General features: G+C 54.7%; 1 protein-coding gene and 1 long non-coding RNA gene across 4 annotated transcripts; one reads left to right on the top strand and one right to left on the bottom strand.

Annotated features, from left to right (window-relative positions):
• Nucleotides 1-2,840: 2,840 nt before the first annotated feature.
• Nucleotides 2,841-14,623, bottom strand: RASD2 (RASD family member 2). 3 transcript variants are annotated; one of them, XM_082350581.1, is made up of 3 exons: nt 13,579-14,623; nt 8,833-9,224; nt 2,841-5,300 (listed from the first exon to the last, which is right to left on the bottom strand). In XM_082350581.1, the coding sequence occupies exons 2-3, from the start codon at nt 9,101-9,103 to the stop codon at nt 4,771-4,773; spliced, it is 801 nt and encodes a 266-aa protein (XP_082206707.1). In that variant the 5' UTR covers nt 9,104-9,224; nt 13,579-14,623; the 3' UTR covers nt 2,841-4,770. The 3 variants fall into 3 exon arrangements, with proteins under 3 accessions (XP_082206707.1, XP_082206705.1, XP_082206706.1); XM_082350579.1 differs by having other exon boundaries at nt 8,833-9,112; XM_082350580.1 differs by lacking the exon at nt 13,579-14,623 and having other exon boundaries at nt 8,833-12,384.
• LOC309609316 lies at nt 12,447-24,089 on the top strand. The gene is made up of 3 exons (XR_014233371.1): nt 12,447-13,350; nt 22,241-22,345; nt 23,466-24,089. It is a non-coding gene; the product is annotated as an uncharacterized lncRNA (long non-coding RNA).

Below are 24,089 nucleotides of genomic sequence, written 5' to 3'. Positions count from 1 at the left end.
ACGGGGAAAGCAAAACCCAGAGCCACTTGAAAGAAACAGTGGGAGGTCAGAGCTGCTTTCTGATCGCGTCTACTGAGTGGAGCTTGTTGGAAGTCGGGTTGAATGTGAGTCCTGAGGTCCAGACCTGCTGCTTGAGGGTGGCTTCATGGGGACAGTTAGCTGGCCAGCCAGTCACTCCTCCTCTTCTTCCACGAGTCACCATTGGGTACGGGGCCACCTAGCAGGGAACTGTGTTTCCCAGCCCTTCTCATAGGTAGGTTTGGTCACATGACTGAGTCTTGCCAGTGGAAAGTGAGCAGAAGGGATGTGTCCAGGGCCCTGAAAACAGCAGATGTGCAGTGTCTGCACTCTCTCCCCTTCACTTTCTGGCTGAACCTGAATGTGGCAGTGGCTTTGACCTTGCAGATGTGACACGGTCCTAGAGATAGAGGAGCCTGAGACCTGGATGCCTGAATGACCAGGTGGAGCAGAGCCATACTCTGGCCTAGCACACTCACCTTGGGCTTCTTCATGAGAGAGAAGTCAAGTTCTCCTCCGGCTACAGTGGCTGCGCCCTTGGCTATGAGTGGCAGGGCATCTCACTCCCTGTGAATGACACTTGCCCAAGTTCTCTGAACCGTGTTCAGACATCACACCCCAAACTGCTGGCTTCTCCCTCCAGAGAGCAGCTCCTAGCTGGCTCAGTTATGAAAGCTCTGGGGAGAAAACATGCTTTGCAATCAGTGGTGAATTCTAGCCCAGCTCTGCCACTTGCCAGCTGTACAATCTGGGGCATGTGCCTTTACCTTTCTGAGCCTCAGTTCCCTCATATGGGGATTCATAATCCTTCCTCATAGCTTTGCCTCGAGGATGCAACAAGAGGCTGCAGGAGCAGGCCGAGCCCAGCAGAGCCCCAGCTGGCCTCCCATCAGCCCCCACCAAGCCTGGATGCAGGCTGAAGTTTTTCTTTGGAATGAGTAACAGGTTCAGGGAGGCGGAACAGAACAAGTACTTAGAGTTCATAGCTCAGAATTCTCTGAAATCAGATTCCCACCGCTCCCTTCCTAGGTTGGGAATTAAGCTGGCTGTCCTGGGCTTATCTCTGAATGGTCTCCCCACGAGGGGAATTTTCCTGCAATCTTATTCCACCCTCCACGCCAGGGCTATTTGTCAGGGGCGTCTTCCTCCTCTGCCCCAGCTTTCTGCTTGTTAACCCCATTCCAGGGCGAATCTGTGGGATGCACGGAGTGGGGCTGGGGCCGGGGCTGGAGCAAACGTGTTCTGTTTAGTAACGATCAGAATGTTGTGGGTTATGTAGTAGGAATATTAATTCCTTTTCGCAGAGAACATAGGGCTGTAAGGGGCTGTTCGTGTGCTGTCTGGTCCAGCTGTCCTCCTCCCCACCTCCCACTTAGAGATGAAGAAACTGAAGCCTGGGAGAAGACAGGACTTGCTCACGGTCCCATGAGGAGGGAGGGCGTGGCAGAGGTGCCCCGGCTCCGATGCACCGTGGAAGGCTTGCATGGAAGGTGCGCCCAACTACCTCTCCGTTTAGCCCTTCTTAGGGTGCAGTTCTGACCTGCAATGAAGAAGGGAATGTTCACCTCCACATCTCACATTTACAGAAACCAGGACTGGGAGAGCATCAGGGTGACTTGTCTCCCACTTTGACCTTCTCTGGCTGGCATGGGCAAAGGATGGGAGGGAAGCTGGGCTCCCAGGTAGGCAGAGGTCGGGAGCTCTCCCAGGCTCACCTGGTTTTCCTCCACAGTAGCCGGGCTCACCTTGCTTTGTGAATGTCCACACAGGGGTCTCTCCCTCTGGATCATGAGCCCTTGGCAGGCAGAGACCTTGTCCTCCTTCTCTATGAACCTCCCTGCTCAGTGGTGTTTGCTGACTGATCAAAAGCACAGACCTGTCTCCATCTCCCAGATGCAAAATCCTTTCCTCACTCACACGGAGCTCAGACGGCCTCTGGTTTCAAGTCCCCGACCTGCCCCTTCACCAGCTGTGCCTTCTTGGACGAGATATTGAGCTCTCTGAGCTTAATTCCCCACCACAAGAAGGGGTGAACACAAGGAGCATGTTTCTTATGGGGCTGGAAGATATGAAGATGGAGCGAGAGGAGGGGTGTCAATCACACAGCAGGTGTGTGGCTGATTCCCTTCCCTTCCCTCCGCCGAGGGAGAACCTCGGTCCAAGGCGCCATGTTTGGGGTTACATGGGGATAAGACCTTCTCCCCCCACCTCCACCTGCCACTCCCCTCCCATGTTCTGTCTCATTTCACACAAGGGCACACTGTGCTTGTCCAGTGTTTACCATCCAGGAAGTTGTATGTTGTATCAACCATACATAGACAATGGCTGTGTCCTGATCTCAAGGGTTGACGGTCCAAGCGAGGAGGCTGCCCATTGCTGACATTCAGGGCGGGTAACACTTTATGGCGAGGTGTTCAGCACCGTCCCTGGTCTCTACCCACCAGGTGCTAATAGCATGCCGCCCCCCTTCCCAGTTTTGACAATCCAAACTGTTTCTAGATCTTGCCAAATGTTCTCTGGGTGGTTCTGGAAGCCACCCAGAACTTGGTCATATGGTGACCCCAAAGGGCTAATGGTCCACGGGGAGGCCTCTCTGTCTGACCTGGCCACTCCTCCAGAGGGCCCAGGAGCCAGGGGTTTTATCCCCGCCCCCCCACCCCCCGCCCTCCACGTACTTAACCTTAAAGGCTGACTCAGTGCTGACACGCAGGGCAAGGGCACCAGGCAGGTGCAATCTGGGGAGGGAAAGGCCAGCTTTGGTTGGAGGAAGAGCCACACCTCTTCTTGGAAATACAGAAAATACACATGGTCAAGGACACGGCTTAGAAACAAACCCACTTTAATTGAGAGTGTACACAGAGATAGGGGGAAGCAGGGGTGTGACTGAGTGAGACCAGGCCACACACCTGTCCTGGCCAAGGTACCTGGTCTGCTTAGAGGGTTCAAGCTGGGGCCAGGTGTGGGCACAGAAGCAGGGTCAGAGTGGCTGCCTTGAGCAGCAGTGGCCAAGGTGGGGTAGGGGGTGTGCAGAGCTGAGGCCAGGGCACGTTTATGTCTGTGTGTTCATGTGTATGTACATGGATATACGTGGGCACAATGTACACAGAATCTACAGGAGCCCTCAAAGGCCGATTTAGGGACAGGGTCAGGGAGACAACACCTCAAATCCCTGAAGGCCCCAGGGGATGAGGCAGCATCAGGAGAGGGGCACACCATGGTGTGTGCTGAATGCCAGACCTAACCCTGCTTCTGCCACTCACAGGCTTGTTGTGTGACCTGGAGCAAGTTACTTACCCTCTCTGGGCCTCAGATTCACTAGATGATCACTAAGGTTCCTTGTGGCCCTGAACTTCAATAGTTTCAAGGAGGTTTAAAATATAAAATGTATTTTGTAAGAGCTGATGACAAGAGCCTTTGGTCCATGGGTTCAAATCCCACCACGCCTGGTACCCAGCACAACCCAATCCCAGGCACCAGGAAAAGGCCCACTGGGAGCTCTTCCTACCTGCCTCTCCCGGGCTCAGCTCTGGCTCCCAGCTGCTCTTTCACGCCTCCCAATAGCTGCGTGTACAGAGGCAGCAGGGGTGGGCAGCGGCCAGGCGGCTGGTGGGAAAGAGGCCAGAGCCGGGGAGGCTTGGCCTTGGGGGCGTAAAGTGCATTGCTCACCCTCTCTGTTTCCTAGCACACGGTGGACCCAGCACCCAGCAGGCGCTCAATAAATGCTTGAGGAACCAGCACAGTAGAGGACAGCCTGGTTCCAGGTGGAGCTGCGTCCTGAACTAGCCGGGAGGCGGAGTTGGGGCCTGTCACTTTGCCCTCTGAGTCTCATCCACCCGCTCTGGGAAATAGAGGCAAGAGGAGAAGCTGCCCCCGCAGGCCTGCCCCGCCTGTGTGAGTGTGAACGCTGAAGCTTGGTAGAGGGCTGCGTCCAGCTGCGGACAGGCCACAGAAACCCCATCTGGAATGGGGGACGAAGGTGTCCCCAGTGGAGGCAGTGGATCTACACTGGGGGGGCCTTGCCAAAGAGGGGTCACTAGGCTTTCACAGTACAGCAATTTCCATTCCTACTGGGAACACGACATAACAGCTGCAACAACAAAGCACAACCAGCAGACGAGAGGAACCTGGGAGAAGAGGCTGAGGAAGGCGGTCCAAGAGATGGACATGGGCCAGGCGACGTAGCCACGCCTCCTTCGAACACACAGACACCCCTGGCTCAATGTCGGGGGCAGCTGAGGGCCAAGTTGGGGGGCAGGGGATAGAGCCAGAGGGTAAGCGTTTCAGGATGGGGTGGGAGGAGACTCCCAGCTGCCTCCTAAACCAAGCTGGGTCTTCCACCAGGAGAGCGGAGCCCTCTCCCAGCTGGCTCTGGGTCTCATTTTCATCTGGGATGTTCCAGGAGTCTCCATCGGAGGCAGGGGTCCTGGCCCCTCTGGCCCCTCAGGCAGGCTCTGACTTGGGTCCTGGCATAAGTTCAGATGTCACCCAACCTTGCCTCTTGTCCTGCAGGGATTCCCCTCCCAACCCACGGAGAAGCTGAAACCAAGAGGGAGTGGCGGAAAGGAGGAATCAGAGGGAAGTGGTTGAAGGCAGGAGACTGCACAGAGGCTGGAGGCTGGGGTCCTCCAGTCTGGCGCCAACGTGACTGCTGTTGGGGTCTCATGGGGGGGGATGCGGGCAGCGGGCACCCGGGGCCACGCCCCACCCCCACCGTAAGGCACCGCCCAAGCCCCACCCCAGCGTCCCGCCTGCTCACTGGATGGTGCATTTGTCCCGCTCGCGGGCCTGGCCCTCCCGGAGGACCTTGGCCTTGATGTATTTGAGGTCACTGTTGACGCTGGGGCGGCGGGCAAAGGGCGAGACCATGCCGTAGGCGTCCATGTCCTTGACTCGGCGCATGCAGAAGGGCCTGGGGTAGAAGGCGTCCCCGTACTGCACGGAGATCTTGCGGTGCAGCGCGGGGCTCATCTCGTGCGGCAGCTTGGCCATGCTGAAGAGCACGTAGAACATCTCGTCCACGTTGGTGTTCTTCTTGGCCGACACCTCGAAGTAGGCACAGTTCCCGTCGCCCGACACCAGCAGCTCGGCCTCGGTGGTGGGCACCTGGCGGCACAGCTCGCCGTGGTCGTTCTTGTTGCCGCAGATGACCATGGGCAGCTCCGCCACTTCCTTGGTCTTGTTCTTCAGGCAGGACTTGACCTCCAGGATCTGCTTCTGGAGGCGCTTGACCTCGTCGAAGGATTCCCGATTATCCAGACTGAACACCAGGATGAAAACATCGCCTGTAGGGAGAGGAACCCCAGGCGGTGAGTTCACAAGCGCCTCCTGACCGCACCACGTGCCCTCGCCCCTCCCCGCTCCCTGACTTGACCTTCACAGTGACTCTAGTGGGGAACTGCTATTATTCCCCCCATTTTCCAGAGCAGAAGACTGAGGCCCAGAAGGTTAAATCCCTTCTCACAGAGCTAATATGTGGCACAGCCTGGTTCAAATACAATCAATCAGCCCTACATTTCCCGGCAGGGCTGGAGACAGGGTGAGTGATTTGTGAGCTTGTGTGGACTGTGTTAGAATAATAAGAAATACAGTTTCCACAAGAGCAGGGGTCTTGTTGTTCAGCGCACATCCCCAGGGCCTGGAATAGCCCCCGAAGCATAGTTGGAATGCAGAGTGTTGGCATCAGGCAGGCCTAGGTTTACCTCTTGCCCCCTCCACTCACTGGCCACACGGCCTTCAGCGGGTCATACCACCTCTCTAAACCTCAGTTTCCCCATCTGTCCCATGCAGGATGCTTTTGAAGGTTTGATGAGATAATGAATGGAAAGTGACACGTGCTCAGTGATCTCGGGTCTCAAAAGGATAATGAGAACAAGCACCTGCGAGAGTCGTGTGGGTTCCCCCTTGACTCCTCATGGAACATCTGTGAGGGAGATTTCATTACTTTCATGTGACAGGTGAGCCAACTGGGGCTCAGAAAGGGTGAGCAACCAGCCCAAGACCACACAGCTCAGGTGTAGCTAGGCCGAGATGTGGACCCGATTCTGTCCTCACCTGGCTGGTCCTGGCACACACAGGTGTCCTCTGATTCTTGAATAAATCACGGATGAACAAGTGAACACTAGCTTCCGAGGCCCACGCTACCCCTGCTACAACTCGCTGCATCCCTCAGTGCAGGTCTTTGAAACAGGGATGATGGGGAGGTGGCAGGGGAGGCGGGGAGGGTGAGAGAGGGCTGGTGCCTCCACCCCAATTTCCACATCTCACTACAATGATCACAATCTCACACTCAAAGTACCTTTTGCACTTTGACTTAAACTCTTGAGAACCTGTGGGGAGATGTTAAGATCCCTGTTTTATAAGAAACCGAGGCTCAAATGTGCCTGGGGCTGGCCCAAGTTCTCCAGAGGAGAATCAAGTGATGCCAGCTTCTGGTAGCACTGCTGCCTCCTTCCTCTGGACCCCCGGGGCACGCCATTTGTCCCCCCAGAATAGCACACGCCACATTCAGGACCACGTTCCAGCCAATGATGCTCTCTGGAACAGAGGGAGATGTCGTCACGGCGCACAGTGGGTGTTCATAAAGCTGGTCCTGTGGACGGGGTAGGACGGGATGGAGGACGGTGTGGACTGTTTAGAAAGGCACTTGTAAGGCAGCGCCAGCCTGGCAACCGTTTCTGCTTAGGCTGCCAAACCCATCCCGTTAAGGCTAATCCCGGGCCCCTGAGGGCTCTGCAGCCTTGACATATTCAGATGGAAGGCTGTGATGCCAAACTTCAGAGACGCCTGGCTGGCAGCTGGAAGGAGAGCTGGCGGCAGAATTAATGGCTTTCAGAATTTGCTGTGTACCAGCACCAGGTTGGAAAATGAGGCACGGGCTGGTGAGTGAAAAAAGCGGGCAGCAGGCAGATGTGCTTGGAATGATATGTGCACGGAAAAATGAGACGAAAATACTCTCTGTTATGGGGACACAAATGTGAATGTCAAAGTGTTCATGGGGGGTCTGGAAGACTGATGGGGTGGCTACCTCGGGGGAGGGGGCAGGAGCCTGCGGTTGGGGGCATGGGGCAAGGGGGCTTTTTAGCCTTATCTGTATGTTTAGAGGAGGGTGTGTTTGTGTGTTATTTGTGTAATTAAAAATTAACTTTGGAAATACGCATGTGGTCTCTCTCCACATCTACTCTCTCCCTCCATTAGCCTTATTTCTGTTGGTGGGCACCCAGTCCCCTCCCCATGGCCGGGAAAGCAGACATCCTTGCAATCTCCATCGAGTCCTGGAAATGCCCCCCACGCGATTTCCTGCAGTCCTCACAGCCACCCTGGGAGGAAGCAAGGTTATGCCCATTGTGCAGCTGGGAAGACTGAGATCCAGACCTATGGTCACACATCTAAGCCGTCAAGTGGTAGAGCCAGGGCTGAAACCCAGGTCAGCCCAGGCTACTTCTGCCCACACACTCCCTCTCCAAAACATGGCGTGGGACAGTCTGAGTGTGATCTGGGTCAGATGGTCAGCAAGGACAGCCGGAAGAGGAAGCCATCTGTCCAGGGCACTCAGGGAGGAGTCTTGACTGGGCCGTGGGGAGAGGGGTGGGCATGGCTAGGGTTTCTTGGTGTAGAAGTATCTCGATTTGTGGGATTGTTTTAGTGATGGCTGGGGGGTTACTTGCTCATTCCTTCCCTTCATCGCCGCCCAGCAATGGCAGGTGCAGGGTTTAGGAAATGGGCCTGCATAGCCCATCGCAGGCATACTGCAAATGTAGGTTTAAGACCCATAATTCTTGAGCACTTACCTTCCAATCACCAAGCACTTTTCTTATATTAACTCATTTAAGTTCTCACAAAGACCTTTGGAATGCGTGCTAATGTGATGCCAACTTACAGATGAGAAAACTGAGGCACAAAGAGATAAAGTCACTCGCTCAGAGGGACAAAACCAGGAAGCAGTGGAACCAGGATTCGGACCCAGGCAGACCAGTTTCTGGACGTGTCCTCTTAGCTACCACACAAAACTGCTTGAGTGATGAAAATCATGGCCCAGTCTCACATCTCTACCTGCCCCCTCAGTCCCCCACAATCTCCTCCCTCCCCACCACTCCCAGCCGGGCCAAGAGGCTATAGGAGAGCCCAGTGGTAAAGCATGAGAGCCAGACTCATTTACCAGCTGTGTTATCACCTGGAGTAACTCAACCTCTCTGGGCCTCAGTTTCTCCACTTGTAAAATGGAGGCAAATACCTGTCTCCTAGGTTAGTTGTGAGGATTAAATAAATACATGCCAAGCTCTAGACACAGGCCCAGGCACACAGCTCTTGGTAAGCGTTACCAAGCGTTGCCATGGCCGTTACTGTGATTATTACCGAGTTCCCAGCATCCGCAGGTCCCCACCAGCCCCTCTGGTTGATCACTGCCTGCGTCCTGCCCTTGCCTCTCTGAGAGCTGGAAAAGCCCTGCAGTGTTAATAGATCAGAGCCCGACGGACTGACCCCGGGCCCTGGAGCTCTGCTGGGTCACCCCCACAGAAGGAAGGCAGCAGCCCCTCTGTTCCCTGGGGAGGTAAAGCCCCAGTGCAGAGTCTATCAGTTCCTGATCTGGAAGGCAGCGCCAGCAGCCATGAGCAATCGATCCAGAGTCAGACAGAATGGAACTGGGGACCCAGCTCCATCCTTTGCTCGGGAAGCAGCAACACCTCTCTGACCCTCACAGTGCTAAGGGGGCTCGTCGTGAGCTTCATCTCAGATAGGCAAGTGCCTTGCAAATTGTAAAGTACCGAGCACACACGCTCACATACTCAAGCACCTGTGCCCACCCCTGGCACCCACCTGTGAGGATGGAGAGCCTGCGCATGGCAGGGAAGGGGTGGTTGCCGGACGTGTCCAGGATGTCCAGCTGGTACATGTCACCGCGGATGTTGTAGACCTTCCGGTGGAAGTCCTCGATGGTGGGCGTGTACTGGTCCTCGAAGCGGCCGTTGAGGAAGCGAGAGACGATGGAGCTCTTGCCCACCCGCGAGGCGCCCAGCACCACCATGCGGTACGAGTTCTTGGCGGGCACGCTGAGTGTGCAGTTCCCACTGGACAAGGTCTTCATCATGGCTCGGGGCTGCGGCAGAGAGCCGGGAGCCGGCGTCAGGAGGCCCGAGGCCCGGCCTTGCAGCCCTTGCTGGAAGCCTTGGCCTCCCCTGCCGGCCACCTGTCTGGTCTCAGTTTTCTGTCTGTACAATGGGAACACTGGACTGGGGTCTCTCTAAAGGTCTTGGAGTTCTGCCTGCTCGTCCTTCTCTTGTTTTTTTCTTTCCTCCTTCATTCATCCACCCATTCACTCATTCACTCACCCTTGCGTTCATTCACCCCTTATTTATTTGTTTGTTTGTTTGTTTATACAGCACGGGCCTGCTGGGGCTTGACTCCTCGCTTTACCACTAACTTGCTACTGCTCTTGGGTAAGGAGCTTAACTTCCCCGGGAGTCACTTTTCTCATCAGAACTTTCTACAGGCGCCTCTTGGGCTTGTGGGAGAGGCCGAAATGGATCCAAGCTCCAAACCCCAGTTAAAGATAAGTAACCTCCAGGGGCTCCATCAGGCCCACCCAAGGGCCATTCACACTCCAGCCACCCTCGTTTCCTATCTCAGCAGCTGCCAGAATCCCCCCTGGAACCCCTAGTGAGCTTGCGCTCTGCTGGCACCCACCTCCAGCCCTCAGCTCGTGCTAGCCCCTCCCCCAGAGCACCCTCTTCCCTGCATCAGGGTCTGGCTCAAATGCCACCTCCTCTCTGAAGGCTCCTCTGCCTCCTGCCAAACCCAGCAGGAAGCCGCCCACCCATCTAGAGAAGACGAGCTACAAATGGGTGCAGGCCTGCTGAAATACAGATCTCCTCTGCCCTCAGCGGGCTGCCACACAGGGTGGTGCAGGTGGGGCACTGCACAAGGCCCCCGGCTGGGTGGGAAAGTGGGAGGCCGTCTTATTTGGTGTTCATCTGCTCAGAGAAGGCACCTTTTCTCAATCTGCACAAAGGGCTGTGGTGCTAACTCTGACTGGTCCCCACCCCGCGATGCCCCAGGTCAGTAGCCTGGAGAGCCTCATTCATTCACCCCCTGGTACTCTCCAACATCATAAATGTCTACATCTGCCGTGATGCTAAGAGACTTCGGGTGGAGACACCTCTTGTGTGTGAATTTTCTGGCACACGACCTGTTCAGGGCGTTCTCCTTGCCTGACTGAGAACCGCCGTGCAGTAAAGCGGCTCTCAAAAAGACCTTTATGAAAGCTCTGATTGGTAGCATTTGTCAATTTCCATGAATACTCCCACCATGGCCGATGCCAAGCTACCAAGATGATCTCAATGAATGAATTGCAAAGGGACGCACACAATAAGCTGGCTCAGCCCACCGCTGACCCAGCCTGGAGCCATGACAACGATCACCAGTAACCAAGCCCTGCAGTGTGCCAAGCACTGTGCTAAGTACAGAACAATAATAACAGCTGACGTTTATTTTGCAGTTAATATATGCAGAGCGCTCCAAGTGCTGAACGTGTACTAACCTGCTTCATCCCTCAGGAACCCCAGAAGGTAGATGGTTACCCCAATTTACAGATGAGGAAACTGAAGCACAGAGAAGTTTAGTACCTTGCTCATGGTCACACAGCCAGTAACCAGCCAAGGAGGGATTCGACCCCAGGCAGTCTGCCCCCTGCCATGGAGTACCCTCACCACCTCCCTATGAAGTACGTATTCCCTTCCCTGTTTCACAAATAAGGACCTGATGCTTAAAAGTCTACATGACTGGCCCATTTAGTTAATAAGGAAGCCAGGATGGTGACTCCAAGCCTACGACCTCTACATCCCCTGTGCAATTCATGCCTGAAGCCAACTTCAAATTTATCCCACAGGATTTCAGTGCCATGTACACAGCAGGTGCTCAGTAAATGATCTGTGAATGAATGAAGCAAATGGCTCTACCTTTGGAGCTCATTCAAAGCCTCCTTCTGGGGCCTTCGCCCTCCACCCACACCCTGTCTAGCTGGCCCGGGGGGCTGCAATGAGGAGGGTCTCAGTGCCCTGAACACATCCCTGGGTGGGCAGCAGGGGAGAGAGGGCTGCAAGCCAACAGCACTGAACTTTTTTCAGTCTCCTCCTGGGCTGGGAGAGCCAGGCTGCGTGCACCTTCAACGGAGGCGGGCTGCTGGGGAAAGAGGTCCCACACCAGGATGGCCCCCTCCACAAGTCCCTCTGCAGGGAGCTTGGATCTTGGTGGTCACCTCTGTCTACACAGAGAGGGAAGGAGGCCAGTAGCCCCCAGGGACAGTGTATCTTTTGCCCCAGCCTCTAGCCCAGAGCTCCTGGTATAGATGTGCTAACATTGGCGACTGAATGGGCCTGAGGAAGTCAGAGGGAGGAGGCATGGGGTCAGGAGAGGGCAAAGAAGGAGAAAAAAAAAAAAATCTGTGGCTTTCCTCTCTGAGAGAAGACTGCGAGTCTTCACATGGCCCCAGCCACGTGGGGCTCTGTGAAACGCCCAGACACCTGGCCGTCAGGTGACAGCACCTCCCACCCCCGCATCTTTCTTCCCTTCTCCTCCCCCAGAGGAGGCACTATGGGCAGCGCTGTAGGCACAGCTTCTCTTGTCCACCGCTGCCTGCTCCCTTCTCTCCATCCTCAGCCAGGCTGACCCTGCAGCGAGGAGTTCAAAGGGCCCTTTGAGAATGTAGATTCCCCCCTGGAGGCCCAGAGAGTGCTTAGTGGGGGCCACTAGCAGCACAGGTACCCAAATGCAAGTTCTGTGACTCATCCCAGGGAGGCAGAAGGGCCTGGAGCAGAGATGATGGGGCCATGCTGGGAGAATGGTCAGCACAGCTGGGCAGGCCTCCATCGTGCTGGGTGCTTTGCATGCCTTATTTCAACGACTTCACAACACTCCCATGGAGAGGGGACCACCATCAACCCACTGGACCAATGGGGACACTGGAGGTCGCAGAGGCTGAGTCACTTGCCCCAGTTCACACAGATGACTAGCCAGGCCAGGATTAGAATCAGGCTGTTGGCTCCAAAATCGGGGCTCTTACCTCTATAAAAACCCACCCCCTGGCCAAAATCAATCTTTTTCAAAACAAAGTCTGACTCACTGAAGCCTCAGCTGGGGTCAGGCGGGGGGAATGACCCCAGAAGCCTATTCTAATTCCCTCTCTCTCTTGCTGCAGACAGTTGGGGTCAGGCACCCTGCCCAGTACTCCCCCAAACCTTGTCCAGCCAGCTCCCAGCAAATACATCTGTGCGTTCACCCCATTCTTCCTCAAGCCCCTCTCCCAGGGCCTGCCTGGAAGATGGAGGGGTCACAGGGGCAAGAACAGCAGGATAAGAGTCTGGCCGCATCCTCCTCCTTGTGGTACCCTGAGCCCTCCCTCCCACACACCCCAAGCCTCCTCCATTAGCACACATCCCAGCCTCTCTGGACCCACGTGCATTCACTGGCCTCCATGCCCACACTGAGGGGAGTTCTGGGGGCTTTGCAAAGCCAATCTCACCACCCTTGACAGCTCAGGGTGGTAGAGAGCAGGCAGACCAGCTCTGCCTCTCACCAGCCCAGCCACCCTGGGCAAATGACTGGACCTAGTGGGGCTGGTCATCTCTCAAATGGTAGAAACAAACCCACAGTGGCCCTCAGAGCTCAGTGAGAAGCCAAGAGGCCCACACAGCTCCTAGCACACAGCAAGCAGGTTCCTTTCTTTGTGGCACTTCCTCTTGGCAGTCAAGGGGCTGCCTGGAGCAGTCAGGTGGGGAGGGACTGGAGTGCAGGCAGAGGTCTTGGGGGACACCATCTTGTCTCTCTGATGCCAGGGGAAGCCTGAATATGGGCTTCTGAGCTAGCTGCCCCTTCCCAGCCCGGCCTCCCACCTCCCATGAGGTCCTGGACAACACCCTTCATCATCCTCCCAGGGCCAGGGGCAAGGGGAGGAGCGAGAGCCCCGCAGAGGTACCTGGGAGCCTTCTGGCCAGCTGGTCACAGGAAACCCTTGTTGGGAAGGGGATCGCCCAGGAAACTCACTCCTTGCACCAACTCCCCCCAAAGCTCACGGAACTCTGAACAGGGAAGGCGTTCCTTAATCTTCCCTCCTCAGAGGAGGTCCTCACCAAGGCCACCACCAACTGGCCCCATCCCAGCCCCACCCTCAGCCAGGTTTGCAGGCTGCAGCTGGCTTAGGAAGGGGAGGGGCTGTGTTTGGGGCAGGGAAGTGCCTCTTCCTCTCTGAGCCTCTGTTTCCTTATATTCAAATCGGCTGTTACTCCAGATCTCTTAAATGGAAGGCTTCTAGCACCAAATCTGGCACATAGGAGAAACGCAGTAAGTCTTTCTTTCCTGGAATAAGCACCCAGCCTGACACATAGTAGGTGCTCAACTAATTTCATTTTCTCTAGATAAGTGAAGTTGCCGGATGATCATAATAGGCGCTCAATCAGTTTAACTTTCCCTAGTCCTGTAAAGCTTCACCTAGCCTTCCGCTGACAAGCTTCAAACCCTTCTTCCCGGCTTCCCCGCTTCCCCAGTTCTGCTGGGGTGTCTCCCTCCTACCTGGGAGTGGCGGGCCGGGTCTCTGGCGCGGCTCGGACGGATGCCCGCAGGCGCCTGGAGGTGCGGGGAACCGCCTTGCTCTCCGGCCGCCGAGCCTTCCAGAGTCTTTGGCGGCTCCCGGGTCACTCCGCCGGGCTCCTCCTCTGCGCGGCTCGGGGCGCCGGGCTGGGCGCGGCCGGGCGAGGGGACACGGGGAGCCGGTGCCCCATGAGTGGGTTCCGAGGGTTCGGCGGGGCCCGGGCGCTGGGCGGGCTCCGGCTCGCTGCCGCCGGCCCTGCCCTGCCCGGACCCGGGGGACTCCTGCTGAGCCAGGTGCCCGGAGGCGTGGGGACGTCCGATCCCGGGGTCCCTGCCTGGGGCTCCGGGGTTGGGGGAGAGGGCAAAAGGAGCAACTCCGGGTCCTTAGAGACTCCTGGAGGGTCCTTTGGAGGTGACTGTAGGTGCGTGCGTATGTGCGTGTCCCGGGTGGGCGAACCTATCCGACCGCCTATGCCACCTGCTCCGCCCGCCCCAAAGGGGATCGCTCGGGTGGCGGGGGGGGTGCCTGCCCGGCTCGGCCGCTGCCTCCTCCTCTGCCCGCAGCTGTGCGGCTCCCCCGGCGCCGAGGGACGGCTCCTTTCTCCCTGCAAGGCGACGCCAGCAGCTGAAGGAGGAGCTGGGCGCTCGGCTCCACGCTCCTGTGGGAGGGGGCCGTAAACGCCGCCCTAACGTTTCGCAGCTCCAAGTTAGCCTCACACAGGCTCCTCCTCCCACTTCACCCCCTCCGGCCCCCAGAGGAGGTGAACTTTCTGCGGGGCCCTGGCTCTTCCCTCCTTCCCTCTCCTGGAGGCGAACGCCCCTCTTCCTCCCGCAGGGCAAGGTCAATGGTCCCTCCGAAAAGTGATCGGAGCCCAGGCTCCTGATGGCGGTCCCAGCGGCAGAAGCCCAGCTCAGGCCTGGGCGCCCTCCGCCGCCCCTGCGAGCGGTTCTCCGTGGACCCGTCGCGCGGCTAGCACTCGCTGCCTCCGCGGCCTGCAAGCAGCCTGTCCCGCCACCCGGCGCCCGCCTCTGCCTCCACTAGCCCGCTCACCCGCCTTCGCCCGGCGCCCCGCCCCCGGTACTGCGCTCGGCCAATGACGGCGGGCCCCGCTGCCTGGCCCCGCCCCATAGCCCCGCCCGCGGCCGCCCTGGCACCTCAGTCTGGCGCTGCGCGTGCCCGGGCTTGTGGGGCCAGGGCGCTGGTGGGGGCGGCCGGGGGCGCGGGGAGCGCGCGAGGAGCGCGCGGGGAGCGGAAGGCGGCGCGGGCCTCGGAGGCTGACGTCTGTGCACGCGCTCACACGCGCACCGCGCCGGCCGCAGGTGACCCGCGAGGGAACCTAGCCCCTCGCGCCCGGTCTGGCGGCAGCCCACTCGCAAGGCTCCCGCGCCCTCCTCCTTCGCCGAAATTCCCAGGGACCCTCCCGGGCGCCCATTCTGCCCGCCCGAGCCTCTACCTCCCTCCCGAGGTCTCCGGGCCTGCGGGACCCCGCGGGATGACACATGGGCCGCGCACGTGCGGTCAGGAGGGGCCGCGGAGTCACCCTGGCCTAAGCCCTCCTGAATGGAGGTCTGTGCGGCAAGCAGGCCTGAGGGAGCACCGTAGAGAGAGCCCTGCTGGGGACGTCCTGGGTGCCCTTGGGCAGCACCTCTCTCCCTTCCCTTCTCCTCACCTTGAACCAGGGCAGACATCAGTCATTATTACTTAGTATCTTCCAAGACCCACTCCTCCCCCCTGCCCCAAACACGTTTTTTGAAGAATTGTTATATCACTGCCTTAAATGGGAAACCAGTATCACTTGCCATAAATAGAAGGTAAGAGCAAAAATAAGCACAAGGAAAACAAACCAAGTTTATTAGATTCTAGCAGGAAATTGGCCTGCCAAGGCTTGAGATGTGCCCTCAGTGAAAAAGGGAGGTCGGGGACTTCCCTGGTGGCGCAGCAGTTAAGACTCCACGCTCCCAATGCAGGGGGCCTGGGTTCGATCCCTGGCCGGGGAACTAGATCCCACATGCATGCCGCAACTAAGAGTTCGCATGCCACACCTAAGGAGCCCGCCTGCCACACCTAAGGAGCCCGCCTGCCACAACTAAGGAGCCAGTGAGCCTCAACTAAGGAGCCTGCCTGCCGCAACCAAGACCCAGCACAACTAAATAAATAAATAAAAACATCTTCCCAGCAATCAATAAAAAAAAAAAAAGGAAGTCATTTAAAAAAAAAAAAAAAAAAAGGGAGGTCGGCCAGCTTTGGAGAGGTGTTAAAGACCTTTTAGCTCCCAACAGAGACTTTCTCCTTCAGTGTTATCAGGAGGCTGAAAAGAAAATGTTCTCACTGTGTGATGTGGTACAGGGACACTGAAGGGATGCAATTCTCTGTCTGTCCAACCATCATTTGGATCAGCCAGGGAACTGTCCCTCACTTCCAGAACCCTGAACATAGGGGATGTCTGCCAATCTGCCCCCAGACCTATTCTCCCACCTCATGATAGTCAGTGGGATCTGGGGGGGCACCAAGCTGAGGGTCCAGCTCTGTTGGGTGAGAGATTGGTGTTCAGTCTGCCTCTGTGTCCGCTCAAATCTCTGGCCTTGGGCCAGTCATGGAAATTCCCTGGGCCTTGGTTATGTCATCTATAAAATGGGTGTGCTATGCTAGGTCCACAGAGTGACAGAAGTGCTAAGATGGTCTTGGACTTTGATTATAGAAAGTGGCTTGCTCTGCTTGTCCCTGCATGGTGTTAAGAAGTTAATCAGAGAAGATGGGGCAGATGGAGGTGCAGGGCCTAGATAGAGGACTCAGTGCTTATACTTCTTGAGTGTGATTAGTCCCCTAACCGGAGGACGTGGAATATCTAGGCCTCAGAAAGGCTTAAGGGAAGTGCCCAAGGTCAGTCAGCCGGCAAGTGGCAGGATCCCAGCCCAGCGATCTTTCCTCATCCAAAGCACCAGACTTTGCTTCTAGGAACTGGCTTCAGCCCAGGAGGGTTTGTGCTCAGCTTGATGCACAGAGGCTGTGAGCCTTAAGCTGGCTGTGAACTTGGCAGCAGGAGGCAGGCAGGGTGGTATGCTTCACCTGGAAAGCTGGGGTCAGTAGGACTTAGGCCACTGGGCCAGTTCCTCCACACCCACCCCGGAAACGTGGCAGGCGGCCAGCTCTGAGCTGGCTCAGGAACCCATTACCTGCTGCTTCAACTGAGTTCTCTATCCTGAGTGGGTCACGCTCCACTGACCATGTCCCCATCTTGAGGGGAGCTGTATACGGAGACCCACCTGCCCCTGCCCCCCAGTGCAGAGTGGCTCAGTCAGTAAGCAGGTGCACATAAGGAATCGATGCGCAAAGAAGCTTCACGTGGCAATAGTACACCTCCCGCGTGTGCTCACTTTCCTAGTCTTCCCTGCCCTGCCCCCCCATTTGTTTTACCATTGCACATGGACCATTTGTTGTAGCCATCTCCTTCCTTACTGGACTCTCTGTTACCGCCCCCCCCCCCTCCCGTAACCCATGACCACTTTCATCTTTTTCTAAAAATGCCATCCCTTGCTCAAGAATTTTCAATGGCTCCCCATGGCTTAAGATATAAAACCTAAACTCCTTAGCCCAGCACACAAGGCCAACAACCAGGATTTGATTCCCAGCATGCCTCACCATTAGCCTGCATTTCAGCCAATCAAAGCACTTCTGGGTCCCTAGAGAAGCTGGGATTTCCCTCCTCTGGTCCTTTGTATATGCTGATCCCTCTATCTGGGAAACCTTTTTCTCTATCTACCCTTTGAACTTCTACACATCCTTCAAAGCATGTCCACACCTCTCCCCACAAAGCCTCCTCGCCTTTCTAATCGTGTGGATCTCATCCTCGTCTGGGCTCCCGTGGCAACAAAAGCTGGCTCTTGCACTGTGGGTAACTGACCAGCCCCTTAAACCTCAGTTTCTTCATCTGTAAAGTGGGTGTTATACTAGTAGCTACCTCATGGGTTGTTGGGAGGATTATAAAACCCATTAAGGGTCTCCCACTGGGGGGCCTTGCATACAGTGGCCTTCGCCATGGTTACTTCGTCTATGGCCTGTGATACAACCCGTCTCACGTTTTGGACACATGCCTCATCATCCCCACTTACATGTGAGCTCCTCGGAGAGGGGACGGAGCCTGATTCATCTTTGAATTCCCACATCATTAAGGACAGCATCTTGCACATTGAGTTTTTAATAAATGCTTATTGAATTGTGCTCAGCTGAACAGCCTCAGAGCAGAAGAATGCACAAGCTCTCCTTGGAGACAGGAGGAAGGGAAGGGCAGACACAGTGAGGCAGTTCTGTTTAGTCCTAACAGCACCACTTACAGGAAGGGAAACTGAGGCTCAGGGAGGCTGTTCAAAGCCAGGCAGCTAATGAGGGGCTGAGTTGGGATCTCAGAGACCTTTCTCCAAAGGGAAATCAGGCATTTACCCAATCAATGTGCTGTCACATCTCTGGCCACTTTTCTGGAGTAGTGTTTTCTATCCCTGGTAGTCACCCGGGGGAGCTTTTAAATGATAACAAAGCCCAGGCTCCCACTCAGAGATGCTGATTTAATTGCTCTGGGGTTGCGCCTGATATCCACACTGTTTAAAGCTCCCCCAAGTGATTCTAATGTGCAGCCAGAGTTGCAAGAGCAGTGGTTTGTCAAAGTGTGGTCCCTGGACCAGCTGCATCACAGCATCTAGGACTTGTGAGAAATACAGACCCCATCCCAGACCCTCTGAATCTGAAGCTCTAGGGCGGGTTTTAACCAGCCCTTTCAGTAATTCCAATGCCAAAGTTTGAGAACCACTGACCAGAAGATTAGAGTTGGCAAAACCTTATATGTCATGCGGCTCAGCCTTCTTATTTTGCAGACAAAGAGATGGTTTGTGGCTTGACCAAGTTCAACACGTGTTAATGACAGGCTAGATCCAGAGCCCAGGTACTGACTCCTAGCACAGGGCTCTTTCCTGCTTGAATGTACCATCCAGGGCCACACAGCCCCTAATTGGGTCTCTGGTCCCAGCAGTCCTGGGCATCAGAATCAGCCTTGAGCCTTCGGCAGAGGACAGTGGGTCACCAGCTGCACGAGCCTGGCTGGATCAGGGGCACAGGGTCAGGTGCTAGCCAGTGCAGAGAACAGCTAGTTGGAGTAAACTGGCACCACACCTGGCATTACAGGACCCTTCCAAACACCCCTGGAGGTGGAGGGATAAGGACATAGGGGGTGCTCCCCGGGCCAAAGGTCTGCAGGAGCACAGTTGAACCAGCCACACCCTGTGCCCTTCCCCTCATCTGATCACTCCTGCCTCCTTCTGAGCTGAGATGGTACTTGTCACATAGTACGTGCCCAGTAAAAGTTCAATAAATGAATGACTGAACGAATAGTGGTCAGTTTTCTCTTCTTTGCAACAGGAATATTGGGTCAGATCCTCTCTGAAGCCGCATCTGATTCCACATTTCTAAGCTGAATGAATCCCACTACAAGGTGACTCAGGTGCCTTCTAGCATACACAGTTTTTATGAGAATTAGAAAAAGGCACCTCCTCTAGGCAGAGGCAGCTCCTCTCTGAGGCTTATGCTTTGGAAGGGAAAAGCACAAGCTGAATTTCCTTACCTGAGTGCCCTTGAGCAGTGAGCAACCTGTACAACCATACAGGGCAGCCCCTTGTGACAGTTTTGCAGGGACCAGTGATGACCAGGAGGGTGTGATCATTATACCAGGCCAAGCCAAGCTGAGAGTGTGGCCAGAAAAGAAACAACCAGAGTGAACCAGAGACTTTAATCGTAACAAGGACCATTCATGCAGCCCCTACTCCTCGCAGGCACTGGGTTGATCCCTGTAACTACAAGAACCCATTTCAGCCAGGCCACAACCTTCTGTGGGGGTGGAACTAGGATCCTCATTGGTAAATGAGGAAACTGAGGCTGGGAGGGACTCAACTGGCTTAAAGACACCTGGGTAAGGAAGTAACAGATCTTGCACTGGCACTAAGTCTGATTGATGGCAGTGGCTGCCTGTGGGTGGGATTTGCCCTCAGCTGCAGCAGCAGCAATAACCACAGCTGCTTGTGTGTATGAAAATGATCACGGCCATGATCTCCACGCATGCTCCCAGTGAAGTAAGCAGGGAAGGGTTTTTTTGTTTTTTTTTTAATTAATTAATTAATTAATTAATTTTTGGCTGTGTTGGGTCTTCGTTTCTGTGCGAGGGCTTTCTCTAGTTGTGGCAAGTGGGGGCCACTCTTCATCGCAGTGCGCGGGCCTCTCACTATCGCGGCCTCTCTTGTTGCGGAGCACAGGCTCCAGACACGCAGGCTCAGTAGTTGTGGCTCATGGGCCTAGTTGCTCCGCAGCATGTGGGATCTTCCCAGACCAGGGCTCGAACCTGTGTCCCCTGCATTGGCAGGCAGATTCTCAACCACTGCGCCACCAGGGGAGCTCGCAGGGAAGGGTTTTTGTTCCCATTTTACAGCTGACAGAACTGAAGCTCAGAGATGTGCAGTGACTTGCCCAAAGTCATTTGACTAGTAAGAGGCAGAGCCTGGATTGTAAAATATCTAGGTCTTTGAATATCTAGCCCTTTGATCTTTTTATGATATCCTATTGCCTTCTTAAGGCTTGGCCTAAACATGCTATAACAAGCCCTCTCATCTATCCACCCATCCACCCAACATCATCATCATCATCGTCACCATCATCACCATCATCATCATCATCATCTCCATCATCATCTCTGTCATCATACCTATCATCATCATCATCATCTCCAACATCATCACCTCCATCAACTCCTCCATCATCATCTCTGTCATCATACCTATCATCATCATCATCTCCATCACCATCACCTCCATCATCATCTCTGTCATCATACCTATCATCATCATCATCACCTCCATCATCATCTCTGTCATCATACCTATCATCATCATCATCTCCATCATCATCACCTCCATCAGCTCCTCCATCATCATCTCTGTCATCATACCTATCATCATCATCATCATCACCTCCCAAGCTCATGGAACTTCTGCTTCTCTCCAGATGTTTACTGGGCCCCTTGGCCTTGACTTGGTGTGATCCAGATGGAGGCAGAAGGGCAGCCCAACTTCCCTTAGCCTTGTCCTTTGGCCGGGACTCCACAGATGTCTTCTCCATCCTCTATCACATCTGATCATCCCACAGCCCCAGGAAACATGCAGAACAAAACATGACACGGAAGAGAAGCTGAGGCAGAAGAGGTTAAATGGCAATGGAAGAACAATAGGCCTTCCAACCTAATATTTATCAACTGCTTCCCTTACACCAGGCTCAAGTTGGGGAGACAGACCCTGTCCTAAGCATGCTACACAATTAACTCCTTTAACTTCCTCAACAACCCTTGTTATCCCCATTTTCTGGACAAGGAGACTGAGGCTCCGAGAGGTGAAGTAACTGGGCCAAGGCCATTCAGCTCTAATTGGTGCAGCTGGGATTCTGAGTCTGTCTGGGACTCTGAAGCCAGTGCTCTCTCTGCCGTAGGAAGTTCCCTCCAGTGCGGCATTCTGACTGCTCCTCTGGGCTAACGCATCCTGATTCTGATCTGGAATCTGCCCTGGGCCCCTTTAACCGGGGGGTGCCAAGGACCCTGGGAGTTAGCATGGCCCTCCGGATTCTGACAACCAGCTGAGTCGCTGGCCTAGGACCTCTTGTCTACAGAGAAGTGCCTGTAAACCCTCAATTCAAGAGAGATTGAGGAAGGCCAGACACAGAGACTCAGCCAAACACTGCAACTTTGCAGCCTGGCCCCAGGTTACCCCTCCATCTCTGGCATTACTCCCTGTGAGTGATGAGGCAGAGAGGTGCCTTGACTCTTGCTTCTTCCACCAGCACCCTTTCCATCAACATTGTCCACCCCTTCATTCACCCTTATGAGCCAGGTGTCGTAGAAAGGGCACAAGCTTGGCCACCAAACAATCTTGGATTCAAATCCTGGCCCTGCCTCTCACCTTATCTTGGCCTTGGATGAACTAGTTCTCTGCTTGATGACAGCTGCCTCGGTTGCCTCATCTGTCAAATGGGCTGTTGTGAGGACTTATTCATCCCATCATTCAGTCATTCAACAAACACTTAGAGAACACTGGGTTGGGAGCCTACAGTCTAGCAGAGAAGGGAGCCTGTGATTTGAGGAATGCATTGGAGTTGACCAGAGAAAGAGTGTTTCAAGCAGAGGGAACAGGACACGCAAAGGAAGAGAAAGAGTGGCCCACTGGAAGAACAAAAACACACCCAGATTGTCAGGAAAGCCAAGAATGGGAAAATAGCACAAGATGAGGCTCAGGAGAAAAGCAGGGGCCAGACATGCCGAGTGGCACTTGGCACACAGTAGGCACTCAATCAATGTGAGTTGCCTTCCCCTGAGCCCAGAGTTGAACCCCAAGCCCCAGGTGCAGGCCGATCCTCATGGAGAGCGGGGAGTCTATTTCCTCTCCTGGTTGGTACTCGGCACTTCTGCTAATGCCACGTAATGCAGTGGGCTCATTACCTCTGAGTGCTGAGCTGGGAGGCAGGGGGTAGAGGTTTGCCGACTACCTTGGATCTGCCAGAAATAGAACCCAGTGTTCTGGGATGCTAATGACCGTGACCCTGGTGTATTTCTCTTTCCTTTAGTGGTCTCCAGCCGATGGGTTGTTTGAAGAAGAGGAAAGCAGGGTAGTGGAAGACAGGCCAAGCCAGCTGTGCAGAACCCCAGCTCCAGGCCCATGCAGTTGGAAGGTGAGCCTCGCTCTATGCACCAAATGTGCTTCTCTAAAGCTGTGCATAATCCAAATTTGTGTAATTCACATCTTATTTTCCATCTGGGTTCCATGATTCCTATCAACTCCTCGCAGAAGTTTATCTATAAATATGGCCACTCACAATTCTTCCCATGGAGAGGTGGAGTTTATCACCTCCCCACTGGAGTCTGGGGCGACTGTGTGACTGTGGACTTGCTTTGACCAATAGAATGTGGCAAAAGTGACACTGTGCCACTTCCAGGCTGGGGCCCAAGAGGCCAGGAAGCTTCTGCTTTCACTCTCTCAGAATCCAGCCACCACGTAGTAAGGAAATCCAGGCTGTCATAGGGGAAGGAGAGACCAGGTGGTGAGAAAGACCATGTGGAGGATGAGAAGTCATGTGACATGCCCTTCTAGAACCTTCCAGCCACAAGCTGAATGCAGCTGCATGTGTGTCCAGTCTATTTCCTCTCTTGGTCAGCACCCAGTACTTCTCTTGTCTAGTCCATGTGAAATAGGAGCCCTGTCCGGCCTACCAGAGAAGCATAAGAAATCATAAAACCGTTGTTATTTTAAGCCCCAACTTTTGGGATGGTCTGTTATATAACAAAAGACAACAGAAATGGATCCATTTGCTTTTTGTCTTCTAACCCTTAGTTCTGACCGCAGTGTCTGCAAGGATGTACAGGCCCATCAAATACCAGAAAGAAAACTGACTTATTCTGAGCCAACCATGAGCATCCAGTGAATCCTTATTTTTCCCACCAAGTCACTTTGTTTCCTATCAAGGATGCCTCAGAAGAGCGCCTGTGTATCCCTTCTGCCTCTCAGTTCCTTTTCCCTACTCACCCCGCCCCAGCAAGTCCTGTGATCTTTTTTAACCCCACCCTCCCCTGGGATCCTGGCTCAATTTCGGAGAAAATATACAAGGCCTATGAGTTTCTGGCTGTCTTCTAGAATATTCTTAGCATTGTGTTCCAAGCAGAGGCTTTATGTCTTACATACTTTTCAGAGGCTACAAGGCATGTGAACCCTTCTCTTGCTAACATCAGTCACCTTTCATGACATAATGAGTGTGCAGGTGTGCTTAAAGAGACTTTCTCCTTGCTCTCTTATAGGGGAGGAGGTGGGAGAACACCCTGCCCGGCCACAGGAAGCATGAGGGACAACCCGGGAAACTGGAGGGCCCTGTGCCCTTCTCCCAGGAACTGCACGCTCCTGCAATCCGGAATGTGATCAATTCTCAGAGATGCCATCAACTGGGGCCGAGGCCTGGCGCTCAGAGATGGGTCTGCTGCTCGTCCCCAGGAGAAGCTTCAATTACAAAGTGTTTCCCTGCCCGGCTCAAACTCACACCCCAGCCTGGGGGTCCCTGCTTTGTGGAATGTTTTATTGGACGAATGGATGAGTGAATGAACTTCATGAGAGAATGGTGGGATGGTTGAATAAATGAATGAAAAGGTAAATGAATGAGTGGAGATCCAATGACTGTTACCATAGTCAATTTACCTGTGAGGCAAACAGGTTCTATCCCATTCCACAGCCTAGATCCAGACACATTACAGCTACAACTTCTGCCTCTTTGATGGGCCATGGGGCCATCTTACTCTGTGTGGAAAAGCAAGTCTCCTGGACATTTTATCCTACTTTTCCCTCTTCCCATCCAAGGCTTTATCATTAAGATTATTTAACTGTAAACTACAGAAAATCCAAAATAAAAGAGGATTAAACCAGAGAGTTTA

Source organism: Balaenoptera borealis (genome assembly GCF_965194805.1).
Source record: "Balaenoptera borealis genome assembly, chromosome: 13".
Classification (NCBI taxonomy): domain Eukaryota; kingdom Metazoa; phylum Chordata; class Mammalia; order Artiodactyla; family Balaenopteridae; genus Balaenoptera; species Balaenoptera borealis.
The sequence above is the reverse complement of the archived record's forward strand: the minus strand, read 5'-3'. Positions and strand labels throughout refer to the sequence as shown.